Below are 16,714 nucleotides of genomic sequence, written 5' to 3'. Positions count from 1 at the left end.
TTTTCCAGTTTTAGTTCAAATGATTTAGAAATTTTGTCTCATTCTTAAGGTCCTCTTACAGAAAGTTATTTAAGTCTGGAGTAAATATCTCAGATTTTTCCATCATTCTGCTTCTTGGGTCAAGTTATTATGGCATGTGTTCAAACCATTCCTTATCTAAAGATTTAGATCTTTATTTAAAAACAAACAAACAAAATACAAAACCAGGGCCAGCCCTGTGGCCTAGTGGTTAAATTCAGCATGCTCCACTTTGGTGGTCTGGATTTGGTTCCTGGGTGCATACCTACACCACTTGTCGATGGCCATGCTGTGGCGGTGACCCACATACAAAATAGAGGAAGATTGGCAACAGATGTTAGCTCAGGGCGAATCTTCCTCAGCAAAAAAAACACCTAAAATGTATAGTGCATACGTTAAAAAAATTTTCCCAAGTCAATTAAGGGATTGTAGAAACTGCTTCTATGATATATTTACAGATGTATCTTAATAGAAACTAGTCCTTACCAAATAACCAAAAAAACTCTCTGCTACTGGCCAGGAATGAAGACAGTACCTGGTCTAGTTTTTTCCATGTAGGTTTTTCTTGCTTTGATTCCATAAACTTATGATGTAGTTGGTGGTTTGGTTTTCTAAAACCCATGTCACGAATGCAGAGAATGATTTTTTTTTTTTTAAGGAAGACTAGCCCTGAGCTAACTACTGCCAGTCCTCCTCTTTTTGCCGAGGAAGCCTGGTCCTGAGCTAACATCCTTGCCCATCTTCCTCTACTTTATATGTGGGACACTTACCACAGCATGGCATGCCAAACAGTGCCATGTCCGCACCCAGGATCCAAACCGGCGAACCCCAGGCCGCTGAGAAGTGGAACGTGCGAGCTTAACTGCTGCACCACCGGGCTGGCCCGAGAATGACTTTTTGAATACCAACTATTTGCTTTCCTCATAGTAGAACTCCCTTGATCCAAGTTTAATTAGCCCCAATTATTTAATTTGGGTTTGGGTTTTTTGTGGGTTGTTTTGCTTATTAATCTAAAAATATATTTGACTACCTGGTGACATTAGACTTGAATCCAGAGCATTGAATTAAGGCACTCCAAATCCCACTCTGAGTCTTCTTGTTATGGTTTGCCTATATTCTAATGAGTTAAGCCATTACTTTTAAGTAAATCTTAAATAAGCCCTTACTTAATGCCTTTTTTCTAAATAACTATTATCAATCTCCCGATATTTTGTTGACATTTCTTCAAAATATAGGTAGCGTATTTAAGACAGTGTAAACTGGGGGTACATGATTTATTAGATTGTCATCTCTTCAGGATTTGCATAGATGACTATATGTCTGAACTGATATTATTTTCCCACTTATAAAGCAGAATTCATGTTTGACTTTTTAACAGCTTTATTGAAGTATAATTTATATACTGTAAAATTCATTCATTGAAGATGTACAATTAAGTGATTTAGTAAATTATTATAAAGCTGTGCAACCATCACCACACTCCAGTTTTAGAACATTTCCATAACCTCCCAAAATTTCTTTGAGCCCGTTTGTAGTTAATCCTGACCCCCACCCTAGGGAACCACTGATCTGCTTTCTGTCTCTAACTTTGTATTTCCTAGACATTTCATATGAATGGAATCAGACAATATATAGTCTTTTAATCTGGTTTCTTTCACTTAGTAGAATGTTTTTGAGGTTCTTCCATATTGTAGCATGTATTAATTAACACTGTGTTCCTTTTTGTTGCTGAATGGTATTCCATTGTGTGCATATACCACATTTTGTTTATCTACTCACCAGTTGACGGACATTTGAATTTGTTTTGTGTCTTTGGCTATTGAAATGCTGCTGTAAATAATTCCGTGCAAGTATTTTTGTGGATGTATTTTTTCATTTCACTTAGATTCTAGGATCAAATTTGTTATTTCCTTTAAGCAAAGGGTTTCTTTCGTTTTTTGCCTACTTATCTTCTTTAAAATAAGGCATTGGATTTCTTTTTCCCCCTCATTCTTTTCCTTTTTTCTCTATTCTTCCTGCCCAGGGAGCACAATACTTGGGAACCTGAGAAAAATTTGGATTGCCCTGAGCTAATTTCTGAGTTTATGAAAAAGTATAAGAAGATGAAGGAGGGTGAAAATAACAAACCCAGAGAGAAGTCAGAAAGTAACAAGAGGAAATCCAATTTCTCAAACAGTGCTGATGATATCAAATCTAAAAAAAAGAGAGAGGTAAGCTTCCTTTCCCCATTGTTCCACAAACTATTCTTTTGCTACCAGCCGCCCCCCCAGAACCTTATTTTGTTTTTTTTTTGTTCTAAGGGTGGCCTGCAGGGTAAATTGTTGAACAAAAGAGCTTCCCAGGGAAGTATGTTGATTAACTACAGTGCCCCCTCCTGGCTGAGTAAGAAATGTAATGTGTGTACGTCCACTGATTGTACTGTTTTGAGGTTCCAAAAGTAAATCCCTGTAAAACATTCAGCCACTCTGCCTTCTCCATAAATAGAAGGCTAAGTTATCTTAGACAGGGAAGGTCTTTGGTGATTTTTCTGAGGATAGAGGGCTTTAAAATGTTTACTGGTTCACTTCCTTTTTTCTTTTGTTCCAAAAATAGCACTTATTTTCAACCCTTTATATTCTTTCTTTTTTTAATTGAGGTGAAATTCACTAATGTACACTTAATCATTTTAAAATGTACAGTTCAGTGGCATGTATATTCTCTTTTGATCCTATTATTTCTACGTACTCCAAATAAATTAATTTTCATCTTCCTTTTGAATCTTTCATTCTGTTTGGAAAGTGTGTTTATGAAATTTTGTTTTATTTGGTTGCTTTAATCCTTCTGATCTTCAGCTGTCAAGCAACTAGCATAAAGCACTGTCATTGTCTCTCTTTCTTCATCTATATCTTTTCCATCTGTGCACACACATACACACCCCTTCTCCCCCCAGCTTCCACTCCTTTTATTTATTTCAAGCTTGTGAAGCCTTTTGTGGTGAAGGATGTATCATATCCTTAAAGTTTAATAAAATAAAAGCATAAGTCTGCTTCTGAATCTTCTAGCATCACTGCCATAAGCATCCCTATTTATCTTCATTCTACTTGGATACCTATTTTTCTAGAGCATTAGTTCTTAGCTCTGGCTGCACGTAGAATCACCAGGGAAAGGGAGGGACTTTAAAAAGACCTCTAGTGCCCAAGATGCACCCCAGGCCAGTTAAATTCAGATTTCTGTAGGTTGGACATAGGCATCAGTATTTTATATAGACTTACACAGGTGATTCCATAGGAGAGAAAATGGGAAACTAGCTTTCCTAAAAGAATTGAAATAAAAGTGAAAGATTGGAGGCTGCAAATGAAAGTGGACTCGGTTTGTGTCTATTTCCTTATTTGTTTCCCTGATTAATTTTATTTATTTCAACCTTCTTTTTAAAACTTCCTTATTCTGGTGAGGTGTGTATATCATTATGGTGTACTGTACTGATAAAGAATTTGAGAGTGCCTTCCCTCCTCTAAGATGTGGTTTGTTCTTTCTTTCTTTTTTTTTTTTTTTATTATTATTGTCTATTCTGGCTTTTGTCATTTGATTCATTTTCTAGCTAAGTAAAGAGACCAAAAAGCAACACAGCATAAGACTTCTGACTAGCAATTTGTGACATATAGTGTGTATTTCCTCAACCTAAGGTTTCTGTCCTTTTAAAAAGGAGTAATTTGGCTCAGAGCCACTGGCGAGCGCAGAGAGTTCGTTCCTAGGCCAGGTTCTGATGCTGCTGACCTTCAAAACAACCCGCACATGTCCCTTACATTGTAATGTTCATCGGGGGCCCCTGACAGCATTCTCAGTACTGCTGGCAGCTGTCAGGTAGGTAGCTGGGAAGATAGGTGATTGTATGCTTTAAAGGTACAGGAGGGGATTGCGTTTCTTTCTTTAGACCACTGTAGAAGAAATTTGTTAGTTATGCCTGATTTAAGATTACTGCCTGTGTGATGATTTTAGCATTTTCCTCGCCTCCGCTCCCTTTCAGCAGCTTGAACGTTTTTCTTCCCTTCCCTCCCTATGTGGCAAACTGTTTTCAGCCGCCAGCTATGATTTATGACTCAGTTCGAGTGCCAGCATTCCAGCTGTGAGCAGCTGTGTGCACATCTGGGAACCTCCTCCCCTTAAGTGCCCCCAAAAGACGCTGTTTTTGAGTCAGTGTCTCCCCTGATCCATGCATGGAATTTCCTTCTCAATGTGGGTTCTGGTATCTTTGGGGACCACCTGGACCCTGAATGCTTTGTATCTCTCAGAGGAAGGCAAGATGAATGTCAGATCAAAGAGATTTTATTATGAAAATCAGGCATCAGAGATTTAGTTCATTTGGCCAGTCTTTCTAAATTTTTTTTATGTGTTGCCACTAGATAAGCTTGCATTATCTTTCATAATAAGTTTTTTAAATTACCTGGTTTGTATAAAATTTTTCCATTTTGCTCTCACCATTGCCATCACTCCCGAATCAGACCCTGAGCTCCTTGTCTAGAGGGCATGATTGCATTTTGACCAAGTTTGAATAATCCCCTAAGGAATTAACAGTTTATTTTAAATCACTGTCCAATTCTGTCCTCGAATGCTAATGCCTCGTGCACATCAGGAGGGGACAGGCACAGGCCAGGGCCTCTTCTCCAAGGGCGTGGGCTCTGTAGGCTGTGAGTGCTGAAAGAGATATGCTGTTTTGTGGCACTACCTTGCGCCATTCTTATCTCTGTTCCTTCATAAATATAAATGACTGTGAAAAGAAGTACTAAAAATATTGGTCAGTGTTAAGGTAAACTGAAAATCTTAAAAAAATAAAGATTGGGGGTGGTATATTTGAAATTTATAAAATGAGAAAAGGGATTAGTTCAGGTAAACAGACTTATCTCAGAAGCAACAATTTAGGGGTAGTCAATTTATAATATTAAGGAGATTAGAAGATTAGAGGAGTTCCTAGATGATGACTCCAGAATATTTTAAGGGATATTAAAGGATTTTAGGGGCCGCTCCTAATCATTTGAAGGAATACTGGAAGGACAACTGCATCTTGCAAAAATCTCTCTTGGCATTACTGTCATTGATTGACCCGTATTGTATTTGTTAAGTTCTAAGAATTTTATGAATTGGTGACAGAAATGGTATCAGGTGATATTTACTTAGGTTGTGCTTTGTTGAGCTGAGAAACCAGGAGGTTTTGTACTCTTTCCCCAAGCTGTAACCTTTCTTCATCTTTTCTTTATAGCAGAGCAATGATATCGCTCGAGGCTTTGAGAGAGGACTGGAACCAGAAAAGATCATTGGGGCAACAGATTCCTGTGGTGATTTAATGTTCCTAATGAAATGGTGAGAGAGATTGGGCCTCACTCTACGATTGTGTTTCTTTGCCAGTGACTTGAATTTGTGTGGAAGATAGGGAGGGAAGCCTGAGTATTCCCCCCAAAAAATTTGCTCGCCAAGGATCTTTAACTGATACCAACTGTCAGCATCAAATGAGAATTACAGTTCAGAATGGATTTAAGACATTCTCAAGCTTTGGTATTAAGCCAAATTATAGTATATTAGCCCATATACCGGAAAAAGCTAGATTTGAGGTAGGAAACATATAAACATGACCTAACCATTTATTTACATGGTTCGGAATCATTTACCGTCAGACTGTGAGCCTGTGGCCGTGGGATAGGAGTTGAGTGAGACTTTCTGCCATCACTGAGGACCCAGACCACTGAATAATGTCTAAAAGAGAAAAATTATCTCAACAAAAAGCATTAAGAATCATAGTGGCGAAAGCACAAGTTATTTCATCCGGTAGAGGGAATGGCTCTTAGAGGAAAGTGTAGTTATTTCCCCTCAATTTGGTTTCTTAAAGACAGGGTGATTTATGGGATGGCCCTCGCTACCTCTCTGTTTCCAAGCGTTATGGGCTTGTGATTTAAATCTGGTCTCTAAATACAGGGTTGGTGCTACGGTGCCACTAAAGAAGCTAATTACCTTAAAAGTTGTATAATCAAAAGGTTTAATATCTTATCTGATCGAAATTTTGCTGGTAAATTACCCCAAGCCTATATTTGAAGCCACTGTATTCTGTCAGAAGTGTATAGCTATATTGACTGCTTTTCCCACTCAGCCATATGTGTACTTGTGATTTACATTCATATATTAACCAGCTCTCTCCACCACAGTCCAAATTTTTGAGTATCTGCTCTCAGCTGTGTGTTTTCCCCTCCTCTCCTCACCCATAATACTTACCTCTATGAATTGAACATCTCAGTTCTCTAGAAAAGGAGGTAGTTGTCTTTGCTCACATCTCAGTGGAATTTTAATTTAAAATATTTTTTTTTTTATTTGGAATCCTGGTTAAGGAACTTCCTAGATCTTTTATATGTGATAGTATAGTCTGTGTAACTTGGATAACTGAAATTTGTAGCTAATTCCTACATTTTGTTTTACTGACTAGATTTTACATTTTCCCTTACTCTCCCTTTTATAACTTCTGTTGCTTACTTACATTTCTGTTTTCCTATTGTTCTAATCCACTGTTCTGACCAAAAGGATAATGAGTGTTGAAAAGGCCACAAGATAGGAGGAGGGTTAGGACGCTTTCACTTAGATGATCTAGAAACTGGATTGATTACTTTATGCATAATCAATAGGGCTGAATGTAGATTTGATTGTGTGTTCACTCACATGCTCATACACAAATAAAAATTACAGGAGCAGAATTTATATAATGTAGTTTTCAGCCTTTTGATTAAGCCTATGTTTTCCATCTAAATTCTAGCTGAAGACTTCTGTTTCTATCTGATATAGTAAAGTGATATTTACTAATAATTTATTTACTTAAATTTCTCCTCGCAAATATTGGACTCTTAGGGTCCTTTTCACTAGGAAATCAAGTAAGCTAAAAGCATATAATGACATAAACCTGTGCTTGGACAGACTTTCACTCTTGCTTCCTCTCCTTCTAAGTCTCATATTCTTTCTCTCCAGGAAAGACACAGATGAAGCCGACCTGGTTCTTGCAAAAGAAGCTAACGTCAAATGTCCACAGATTGTGATAGCCTTTTATGAAGAGAGACTGACATGGCATGCATATCCTGAGGACGCGGAAAACAAAGAGAAAGAAACAGCAAAGAGCTAAAGGAGGGGGTGGTCTCTGTCATTTCTCTTTGTACATAATACATTCACCTCCCAACCTCCTCTCCCTTCAACCCACCCCCTTCTATCCTAAACACATCCATAAAAAATGTGCTTATCACTGTGCTCCACAGGAGAAATGTTGGTATTGGTTCTCTTGTAACATAACTGGTGGTCTGATTCATGATAAGTGTCTCTCTGTGAAGACCAGGCATTTACATACTGTTTGTAATTCCTACAGTTTTTTCCTTTGCCCTGATCTCTTCCTTCTGCTCCCCTGTGACCTCAAGATGAGTTTTAACTTTTTAACCACCTTAGAGTCTTGATCTTTCCACGGTTGGTCACTTTTTAGATTGTGGGATTTTGTCACAATGATGATGAATTTAGGTTTCTTGCTTTGATTCTTAGAACATGTTGATGACCAGCTAGCCTTTGTTTTGAGATGCTGGGATGGAAAAGATGTGGCCCATCTTTTTAAAAAGCCAATAGCAACTGCCTACCTGTCGGGGCTTTCCCAACCTCATTCAGCTCTACCCAGGAGGATACAGGGTTCCTGGTGTGGTCTTCTGGGCCACCCTCTGTTGTTCATCCTCACTGTTCCTCCCAGAATAGCTCCATCCTTTGGAGGACTTGAAATTTTTGCATTCAAATTTGTCAAGGCACTTCTTTTAGCCCCAGGACTTTTGGCCTTCTTTCTTAGCAATCCCTGATTCTGCTTCTGCAAGGCGGTGTAATCTGTCACAAAATGATGAGATAATTAACTGTGGAGATTTTTAGCTATTGGTACATGAGGATGATGGGGTAGGGTACAGTTGTCTTTATTATCACGTATGATATATATGTATTATCTCCTTCCACCCCTCGCATTTGGACTATATATTCTTATAGGTGTGAGTGACTGCCTGGTGCTTGCTTGTGCCAAGGTGCTAGGCACCCTCCAACCCTGCCAACTTTTGTGGCCTCCCAAAGCATTCTTGTTACCAAAGAGGCTTCAAACCTGACCCTCGCTTCTCAGTGGACCCAAGTTTCCCCTCCATGCAGTTACTTTCAGTGGGGAATTCTTGCAGGGGAGCCATTGGCCACAATATCAATTATGATGTTCACAATATCATAAGTATTCATCACATTCATAGTCATAAATTTCCTGCTTTGTTGACTCCTGGATTTGCCACTCAGTCTCCAAAGTATTAATTCTCTCTCTCTCTCTTTTTTTTTGTGAGGAAGATTCACCCTGAGCTAACATCCATTGCTAATCTTCCTCTTTTTTTGCTTGAGGAAGATTAGCCCTGAGCTAAGATCTCTGCCAATCTTCCTCTATTTTTTTGTATGTGGGATGCCTCCACAGCATGGCTGATGAGTGGAGTGGGTCCGTGCCAGGGATCCGAACTGGTGAACCTGGACCACCGAAGCTGAGCATGCAGAACTTTAACCACTCAGCCAGGGGGCTGGCCCCTAGTCTTTCTTTTTTCCACCCTCAAACTCTTAGTTGTATCTTATTTTTTAAAATGCATTTCTATTAAAGACTACCACTTCAGAGAGTGACAAGCCCTGGCATTAATATGTTGACACAACCTTCTCTCCCTACTCAGCAAAATATGTCCCTTTTGGCTTCCTCCAGCTTTGCCATTATCCTGAGAGGTTATTTTTCTCATCATATCCTGCCTTTGTCCTCTAAGAAATGCCCTACTTCTCTTTACCCTTTTCATCTTGTAGTTGAGGGGGTGCTAGAGGATCAAGACTAAAAGTAAGAAAATAGCAGGGTTTTGAGCATCCTTGTCCCAGCCCAAAGCTGAGGAAATAAGAATAAAATGCTTGAAATAGCCTTAACTCTAGAGTTCACCAGCCATTGAGGTTTTTGTTGCTTTTGATTTTTAAAACATATAGCTGTCTGGCCAGGAGCATTCAACCATTTCTGGATTATTCAGAGTAATGAGGGGAATGGATAGATTGCTCCAGTTCACAGATGAGCCGAATAATATGCAAATCATATGCCCATTCATAGCATTTGTTAACATTGCTTCCCTGCTCAGCTGCTGATTGAATTCTGTGTGCTTGTATAAATTATGTCAGAAATTATACTGCACAGTTGAGAAGACAGCTGTTGCTGCAGTGACGTGACAGACTGGAACAATGAAGCTTCTGGGTTAAGTCATCCAGGAAAATCCTTCTGAATGGGAATGTGATTGGGTGAGAACGCATAACCCACACCTCAAGTGGGTAGAAGTTTTAACTCCATCTTCCTTTACTCTCTGAAGGAATTAGAGGCCTAGATCAAGTGCTAGTTAACTGACAGTTGTTAGTTCTTCATCTGATGGGTATCTAAAAGAAAGGATAGTCAGGAAACAGATTTGTCATAAAGTAACCAAGGATATCAATTCGAGTAGACAAGAATAGGACGAAAGTAGGCCAGGGCCCCTGAGGAGGTGATCTGGGTCTCAATTTGCAGGTGGAGAAAACGACAGCTTATCCACGTAGCCAGTGTGTCTCTCCCAGGAACTGTGGGCATGTAAACCACAGTGACCATATTTTGAAAACCAAAATCTAGCATGTGAATGAAGAACACAACAGAATTATCTTGTGCTGAGATTGTTCCTCAGAAACCTGGGATACGTGGTTGTTGGGGTTATGGGTAATATTTAAGGCATTCATCAAAATCTGATTTCCTTTTAACAATATAACCCCAGTATCATCTACTACTCATTACCCCTTTAATACCTTGCTTTTCTCTTCATTTTTTTGTACCCACAGTTTATTGAATCATGGTCTGGTACTGAGTGCCACCGAAACAACTTTGTTCTCTCCCTGCCTACCCACAGCTTCTTCTCCAGAAATAAAGGGAGCCAGAGGCCAGTACTGCTTTTGGCCCTCAGCAGAAGGGAAACCAGATGCAAGCATGTGCCTCCAGCATTTGTTAGTGCCAAGTAGCTGTCCTGGCCCTTGGAGAATTGCAACTTCAAACAGAAACCTGTTTTCATGGGCTGTCTCCTCTCAGAAAAGTTAATAGCTGGAGGCTAAGTAAGCACTCTTAAACCTCTAGGTCTCAGGTGCTCAAAGTCTGTTTTTCCTGTGTTTAGACCTCTTTCAAAACATCTTTCTCATGCTGAATTTCTCCTGGTAATCAGCATTCAAGGATCTCCCTTTCCACAGAATATAGCAGAACTTCGCCCAGCAGAGTCTACCAAGGTCAGTGTAGCTGCTTTTCTGAGCCCTGGGCTGGGCATATGCCCCCCTGTTAAAATCAGCTGTTGGGAACGTCAGCCCTGATGGAAGCACCCTTTTTTAACCTGGAGAGAGCCGTATCATTTTTCCTCCTGCAGTCCAGTTTTTGTCTGCACAAGGAAATGTTTGGGCCTGTGGTGCTCCTTAATGCTCAAAAGTCTCCGTGCTCCTTGGCTGTCCCTGAGCCATAGCTACGCACTACTTGTTGATGAGAAGTTAGTCCTGTTCTGTAGCCACCCTGCAGTCTGTTTTCCTTATATTCAAGCCAAATCCTAGGGCCTTGGGGAAGTTGCTTGGGATTTTCATCATGTGATTTTGTTGCTTCTGTGTTTAGGCCCGCTCACCTATGGTATAGAGAGGGGTCAGCAGGATCTGTAGGCTGGGGAGCAATTGTCTTTGCCCTTAGGGTTCATATTTGAGGGCCTAAAATACTACTTTGCAGTGACATGAGAACCCCAGGAAGAGCTGTGTCATTAGATTTGAAATGTGGCAGTTGTTTCTCACAAATTAGGTCACAGGAAAAGCTCACTTTGCACCCATGACTCCATCCTTTTGCTTTAGATTTTTAGAGTAAATCTTACAGTGTTGAAGTCTATACCTTTGTAGTGAAACCACCAAGCAAGCATACCCTGTGGTGAGACGGAGAGGAAATGTGTGGACCCAGTGTATTCCGGTTTCATGCTGGCTTTATCACTAGTCATCAAAGTTATGTTTTCGAAAATAGAGATGTTACCAGCCTTGCGCCCAAGAGTATATGCTCAGGATTGGGTGCCCCCCATCCAATTAATAATGGTGGGTTTGTATTGAGCCGTTCATATTTCAGCCACCTTAGTGTACATCAGCATTTCATTCAACAAACACTTTTTGGCTCTGGGGATACAAAGTTCAAAAAGCTGCAGTCCCTGACTTAAAAGAATTTTCATACTGGTGTGGGATCAACTGACTATTAATAGTTCAGTGTGATAAATGCTATAAATGGGTACACATTTTTTATTTGGGGGCAGAGGCAACTGGTTGGTATAGTTCACGGTGCTAAAGTAGGAGGGTGACAGTTGGTTCATATGTGGAAAAGGCTCATGTGACCTTGGATGAATGTAGCTAAATAGCTATAGATCCACCACAACAAGGGCTTGTTTTACTCCAGGAAATAAAGGTAACTAAAGGTTAGTTAGACATGCTGTTACTGAGGGGAAACAGCAGGTGAGTGGGCATTGAGAACCTGATTTCTGCCCCTATTTTAGGCTCTCTGCCTAAGAATTTAATGGTCCAGTTAATTCTTGCTTATGGGAAGTATTAACTGTGTTGCAGGTGTGTTGTTACATTATTGTGGGTTCTGTAACATTGTTTCCTCATGGACATTTTATCAGAGCTGCTCACATCTTTTTCAGTTTCTCATCCTTTTTGGAGGAGTTAACATGAGGCTGGCTTGAAGCCTAAAACAGGGACATACTTTCCAATGACAGGTGTGCTAAGAAGAAGGCTTGGGGCACTTCTCTTAACACCTGGGCATCTGTTCTGGGCAGTGTAGTAGTTTTAGTCAGCACTGCAAGATGGTAATTTCTAAGCAGATACTTGTGTCAATTGTGTGGAAACCTTGCCCAGAAATACACATCCCCCAGAGTTTCAGATTTAGTCAATCTAGGGAGGTCTAGGGTGAGGCCTTGCCTTGTTAGGAAAAAGCCTTCTTAGTTCTGACCCATACCATGACATGAAAAAGATGCTTTTCTCTGCCTGGATAATTGAGAGCTGACTAGCTTTGAAAGTCAGAATTCCCAGGAATTAGAGTAACTTTTGGAAAATTAAAGTGTAATGGTTCTTTGGCTAGCTTCATAAAAACAGTTCCAGTTTCTTTTTGCTTGCTCTGGATTTCTTGAATTTTAAACTACCTCATCTTGTCTTTTTAGAGTTGCTTCACCTTGTCATTGCTACTTTAACATCACACTTGACTCGGTGGTTTTCTAAGATGGGATTTTTCCTGCTCATGGACAGCATGTTCTTTTGCCTTTTCATCCTGATCCTCTTTTCACCTAACATCATCTCCTATTGCTCCTCTATCAGAGAAGTGTTTTAAAATAGTTTAAAATTTGGTTTATGGGAAGAAAGTGATCCTCCAAAGCTATTTGTCTCTGAGGTCAGTGAGAGAAGGAGTTAAAACAAGGTGGTGGGAGAGGGGACAGAACCTGCACTGGTGGCACCGACAAGGGAAGAGCCATTAATTAAGACAATTTCAGAGTCAACTGATTGTGATCATTAATGTCACAATAGATCAAAACCTAATTATCACAGCCTAGGTAAGAGCCATCAGTATTAATCGGAAAATCTAATAGGAAACTATTATCAAGAAATTAGGCCAAATTGAATGCAATGAACTTTTTATCTTGTCATTCTCCTCTTTTTTTTTTTTTTCCTGTTTTGTGATGTCCCCTGGCATTGGCAGGTGTGACCCTCACAGTTGATCCAGGCCCCAGTGGCCAGTTCATCACCCTTTTTCAGAAATTCCACCACAGACTGAAGCTGAACTGTCATTGCTGCTTTAATCAGTCTTGAACTTTCTCATCACCTGGAGTTGTTCAGTGTGATCAGCAATACATGGAAAAAGGTTTATATTTAGGTCTTGGAATGGTGGGTCCTTCCTGGAACTGGAGTGTCCCTGGTGAACGTTATATCGTGTGCTGATAAATCATTCTTGGAGCTTCCAGCGTATGTGGAACCCTGCTCTGGCTGCTGCCGATGGGTATGGGGGCCAGGAGGGTGTCCTGCCTGGAGATTGTTTGAGACGATAGAGTTTAATCAGGTTACGGCACTTTTCAGTCTCAAGTGAGTGTTTTACAGGTAGCTTTATGATTTGATTCCAAACCAGGGCTGGCTGTGGGTTTAGGGTTTTCCCTCTCCTTTTAGGATAAGGGTCGTAATGATTTCCACCAGATTCCAGTGTAAATCCAAAGGAGGTGAAGAAGTGTTTTTCCTTTTGCCTTTCTTTTGTTAAGGACTTATGCCTCTGGCAGGAGGAAAAAATACTACAAGAGTCTTATGACTAATGATAGAGAACGTTTCATCCCCTCTCCCTGAATGCAAAGATAGGGGTCACCATTTATATCCTTAATCTTCAGCTGCTGTGGAGATGCTGCACCTCCTAAAGTCAAGCTGAGGCAGGAAGGTTGGGAAGGTGCCCTCTGGGTGTTGGGGGACGGGCAGGAAGCAGCAGGAGGGGTTCGGTGGTGCTAGGATTCCTACCTCCTGGCTGAGCCTCTAGAGGATGTTGCTGCTGCGGGTGCTGTTGCTGGCCTTTCCCCACCAACCTTGCAGCTCAGCACTGCCCACACCAGCCCTGGGGAAATGGTTCTTACCTTCCTGCTGGAGTGTGGTCTTGTGTCGTTCTGGATTTTAGGAATTTGGATTACTCAGTGCAGAACTTTGGGAATTGGTGTGACTTAGTCCTTCACCTCTTAGGGTAAAGTGAATATTTCTTTATAAAAGAATCATGCCCTTAATGTTTAAAACATAATTTTATTTTCAAAATGTCCGTTAATACATGACTTTCAGAATCAGTTTGTTTCTCCAAGGTTCCTCGCTAGATAAATAATAGGCCCTCAGTTAATACTTGGGGGTTGATTGAGTTCATCTAGTTTGCAGAGGTGTGCCTGCCTGCCTTTTGCTCCCAAGTGTGCTCTAAGAAGTCAGATGCTCTAAGGAGTGGAACAAGAACTGAGTGGGTGCTGACTGTGTGTGCCAACCTCCTCAACTGATCCATAATGGTTGACCTTGGGCAAGTCACTCCTTTCAATGCCTCAGTTCCCCATCTGTCAAATGGGGGTAATAATACTGACCTACCTCACAGGGGTGTTGTGAGGCATTGTAAATCAAAGTTGATAGAATACTTTAGGGTCCTAGATGGAGGATGCCTTGAGCTGAAGTCTAGGGCTGACATAGGCTTTAGTCCTCACTGAGCTGTCCCAAGGTTTTAACTACTTAGTGACCTTGGCAAGATCTCTGCCCCCCACCCCTCATCAAAGCTGCTAGTCCAGATGTTGACAGTGTTTTTGTGAATGTTGGAGTCTTAATAGTCCAGACGTAGGATGTTATGGAGGAAGGCACTTAGTATTTTCTATGTCTTGCATCCACAAAGAGGCTGTTTCACACTCAAGAGCATTGGATTAGGGAATCATGAGGCAAGGATGCTACTGTTTGTTTCTCTTCAGGTTGGGAATTAAGGTCCCATACCCCAGGGGCTTGGGACAGACTGGGGCTGTCTCAGGGGCAAAGCAAACACAGTGGGTTTGACTTATGTAGTTGCTTATTGCTCCCCGAACTGATCCCCAGACATCTAGGTCACTGCAGCACTTCGTGATATCTGTACCTGAGCCTCCGCTTCCCCAGAGGAACCAGCGGGTTCGATAAACATAACCATTTCCTCCATCCCCCGCCAGAAAAGAGCCACATTGGAAGTTTTTTTTCTAGATATATGTTTAACACTCAGAATCAGGCATTGATACTCCTTAAAACTTCATCCAATTCACTGTATTCAGCATCTGTCACCTCTTTCTCAGTGTCCACAGTCTGAACCTGACATTGACGTCTTTTCACTCTGGTTTCGGAAAACTTTGGACACTATTTCTGTTTGCCCAGGTGTGGGCTCAAGAGCCTTACTCTCTATCTCAGTTTAGGGGCTCATCTGGCTCCTCTACCCAATAGGGCTCTTTCTCTTTCCCTCTCCTTGGCCCTAGATTTGTAACTCGTGAAAAAGCACAAGGTCCTGGCCCCTTGCTGTGGTCACATTCTGGTTCTCCGTGTTTTGTGGACTCTGCTCTGCTCTTCACCCAGCACCGGCGGCACCAGGTGGTTCTGTGGAGTCCTGGAGGATGGAGAGAGCACAGTCTGACATCCTGCCAAGTAGCCAGGAGTTGATTCACCCATGGCCTCCCCACCCCTTCCCACAGGATGGGATCTAGGAGACTCGAGAGGCTGGGTTTCTTTCAGCATTCTGTACCATCCTGAGTAGCAAAACAAATCACACTTGGTAGCCAGATTTCTGAATGGAAAAATGAGAAATTGAATTCTCTATGGACCTTTTTGGTTTGTGGGGGAGTTTTGGTTGTGTTTCTTGGTTCTATTTCAGCCAAACATGTCTGCTTTTGATTTTTTTTAGGATAAGTGATATATATATATGTTCGCCTTTTAAATGTAAATGTTTAAAAGTAGGCAATTTATGTGTTTCGACAACTGACATCCAACGCAGACCTCATTCTCTCCCCCTCTTCCACCCTCCTCTTTTCCCTCTTTTCATACTCTTGTATTGGTTCTAATAAATGGTTGCTTTTCAAATATGGATCCTGAGTGGTGGTTTAAAGATCTAGGTCTTACACCCCTTCCTTAAAGTGGGCCCTGGACTGTCAGTCAGTAGTCACACATGCATTTCTGAAAGAGCGGCCAGACTTGGAGAACAAAGGCTTTTTTATAAGGATCCTTTGTCTCTGACTTTCTGCAAATAGCCACAGGGTGGCACAACTCTGAGGGAATGAGAGAATATGTATCCTGTTCTGTATTCTATTCCCTTAATTCAGATTTTGTGCCTTCCTAGCTTCCATGCTCATTCCTGCTCCCAGTGGCCTTCAGAGCCCCCTAGAAAAGTCAGCTCCTGGTTATTAGAATTTGTGGAAAATCACATTGACAATCTAAACCAGGTTTGAAAATCCCAATAAATGAGAGTTTTAAAATATAACTTTTACTATCTGATTTGCTACACAAATACCAAAGAAACTATCTTCTCAGGATCAAATTATTGTGGGTCAGGAATAAGGCAGGGGGCGGGCAATTGAAAGTTGGATCAGGAGGGAAAGAATGTAGATAGGTAATCAAGAATTTATTGGGTAATGTAAGCCTGATGCAGTTCTGAATCTAACAGAGATGGGCAGAAATTCACAGAAGAGTGAGAAATGAGGAAGATGGAGGGACCCCAGAACCCAGACGTCTTCCCACTATGGTCTTCCTACTCAGCCTTCCTCCGAAGGCTGAGCCCCCTTGATTCCACCATCTCTTACCTGCAGTTCTCCCTGTTGTCGCTTCTTGCTGCTGAGTTATAGGGTCTCCCCAGTCTAATCTCATAAAGTCTTATAAAGACATCTGTAGGTTGGCTGGTTTAATGGTCCATGACCTCATAAACATGGGACAGGAGAGCCATTTGGTCCACTTCAGAGCCAGACCCTTCTGGACATTATTTATTTGCTACCTCTGAAGCCTGGGACTGCTTGCCCCTTTCCCTTTAGATCTCTTTCTAGTTCTCTCACCAGCATGCCACTTTGTCTCTGCCTCGGGCCCAGTGGAAAACAAGACTTCAGGGTTTTGACACCCGCAC

The 16,714-nt window shown here is 41.2% G+C and overlaps 1 protein-coding gene across 7 annotated transcripts in view; it reads left to right on the top strand.

Moving 5' to 3' along the window:
• CBX5 (chromobox 5) overlaps positions 1-15,684 on the top strand; it is a 36,430-nt gene extending 20,746 nt beyond the window's left edge. For all 7 annotated transcript variants that reach the window (XM_008527739.2, XM_008527747.2, XM_070621546.1 and 4 more), the window contains 3 exons: positions 2,042-2,228; positions 5,252-5,352; positions 6,997-15,684. In XM_008527739.2, coding sequence (XP_008525961.1) covers positions 2,042-2,228; positions 5,252-5,352; positions 6,997-7,147 — 439 coding nt within the window. In that variant the 3' untranslated portion in view covers positions 7,148-15,684. The remainder of the gene's footprint in view (positions 1-2,041; positions 2,229-5,251; positions 5,353-6,996) is intronic.
• The last annotated feature ends 1,030 nt before the right edge of the window (positions 15,685-16,714 follow it).

The sequence above is a fragment of the Equus przewalskii genome, chromosome 5 (genome assembly GCF_037783145.1).
Source record: "Equus przewalskii isolate Varuska chromosome 5, EquPr2, whole genome shotgun sequence".
Lineage (NCBI taxonomy): Eukaryota > Metazoa > Chordata > Mammalia > Perissodactyla > Equidae > Equus > Equus przewalskii.
This window is presented reverse-complemented; position numbering and strand designations above follow the sequence as displayed.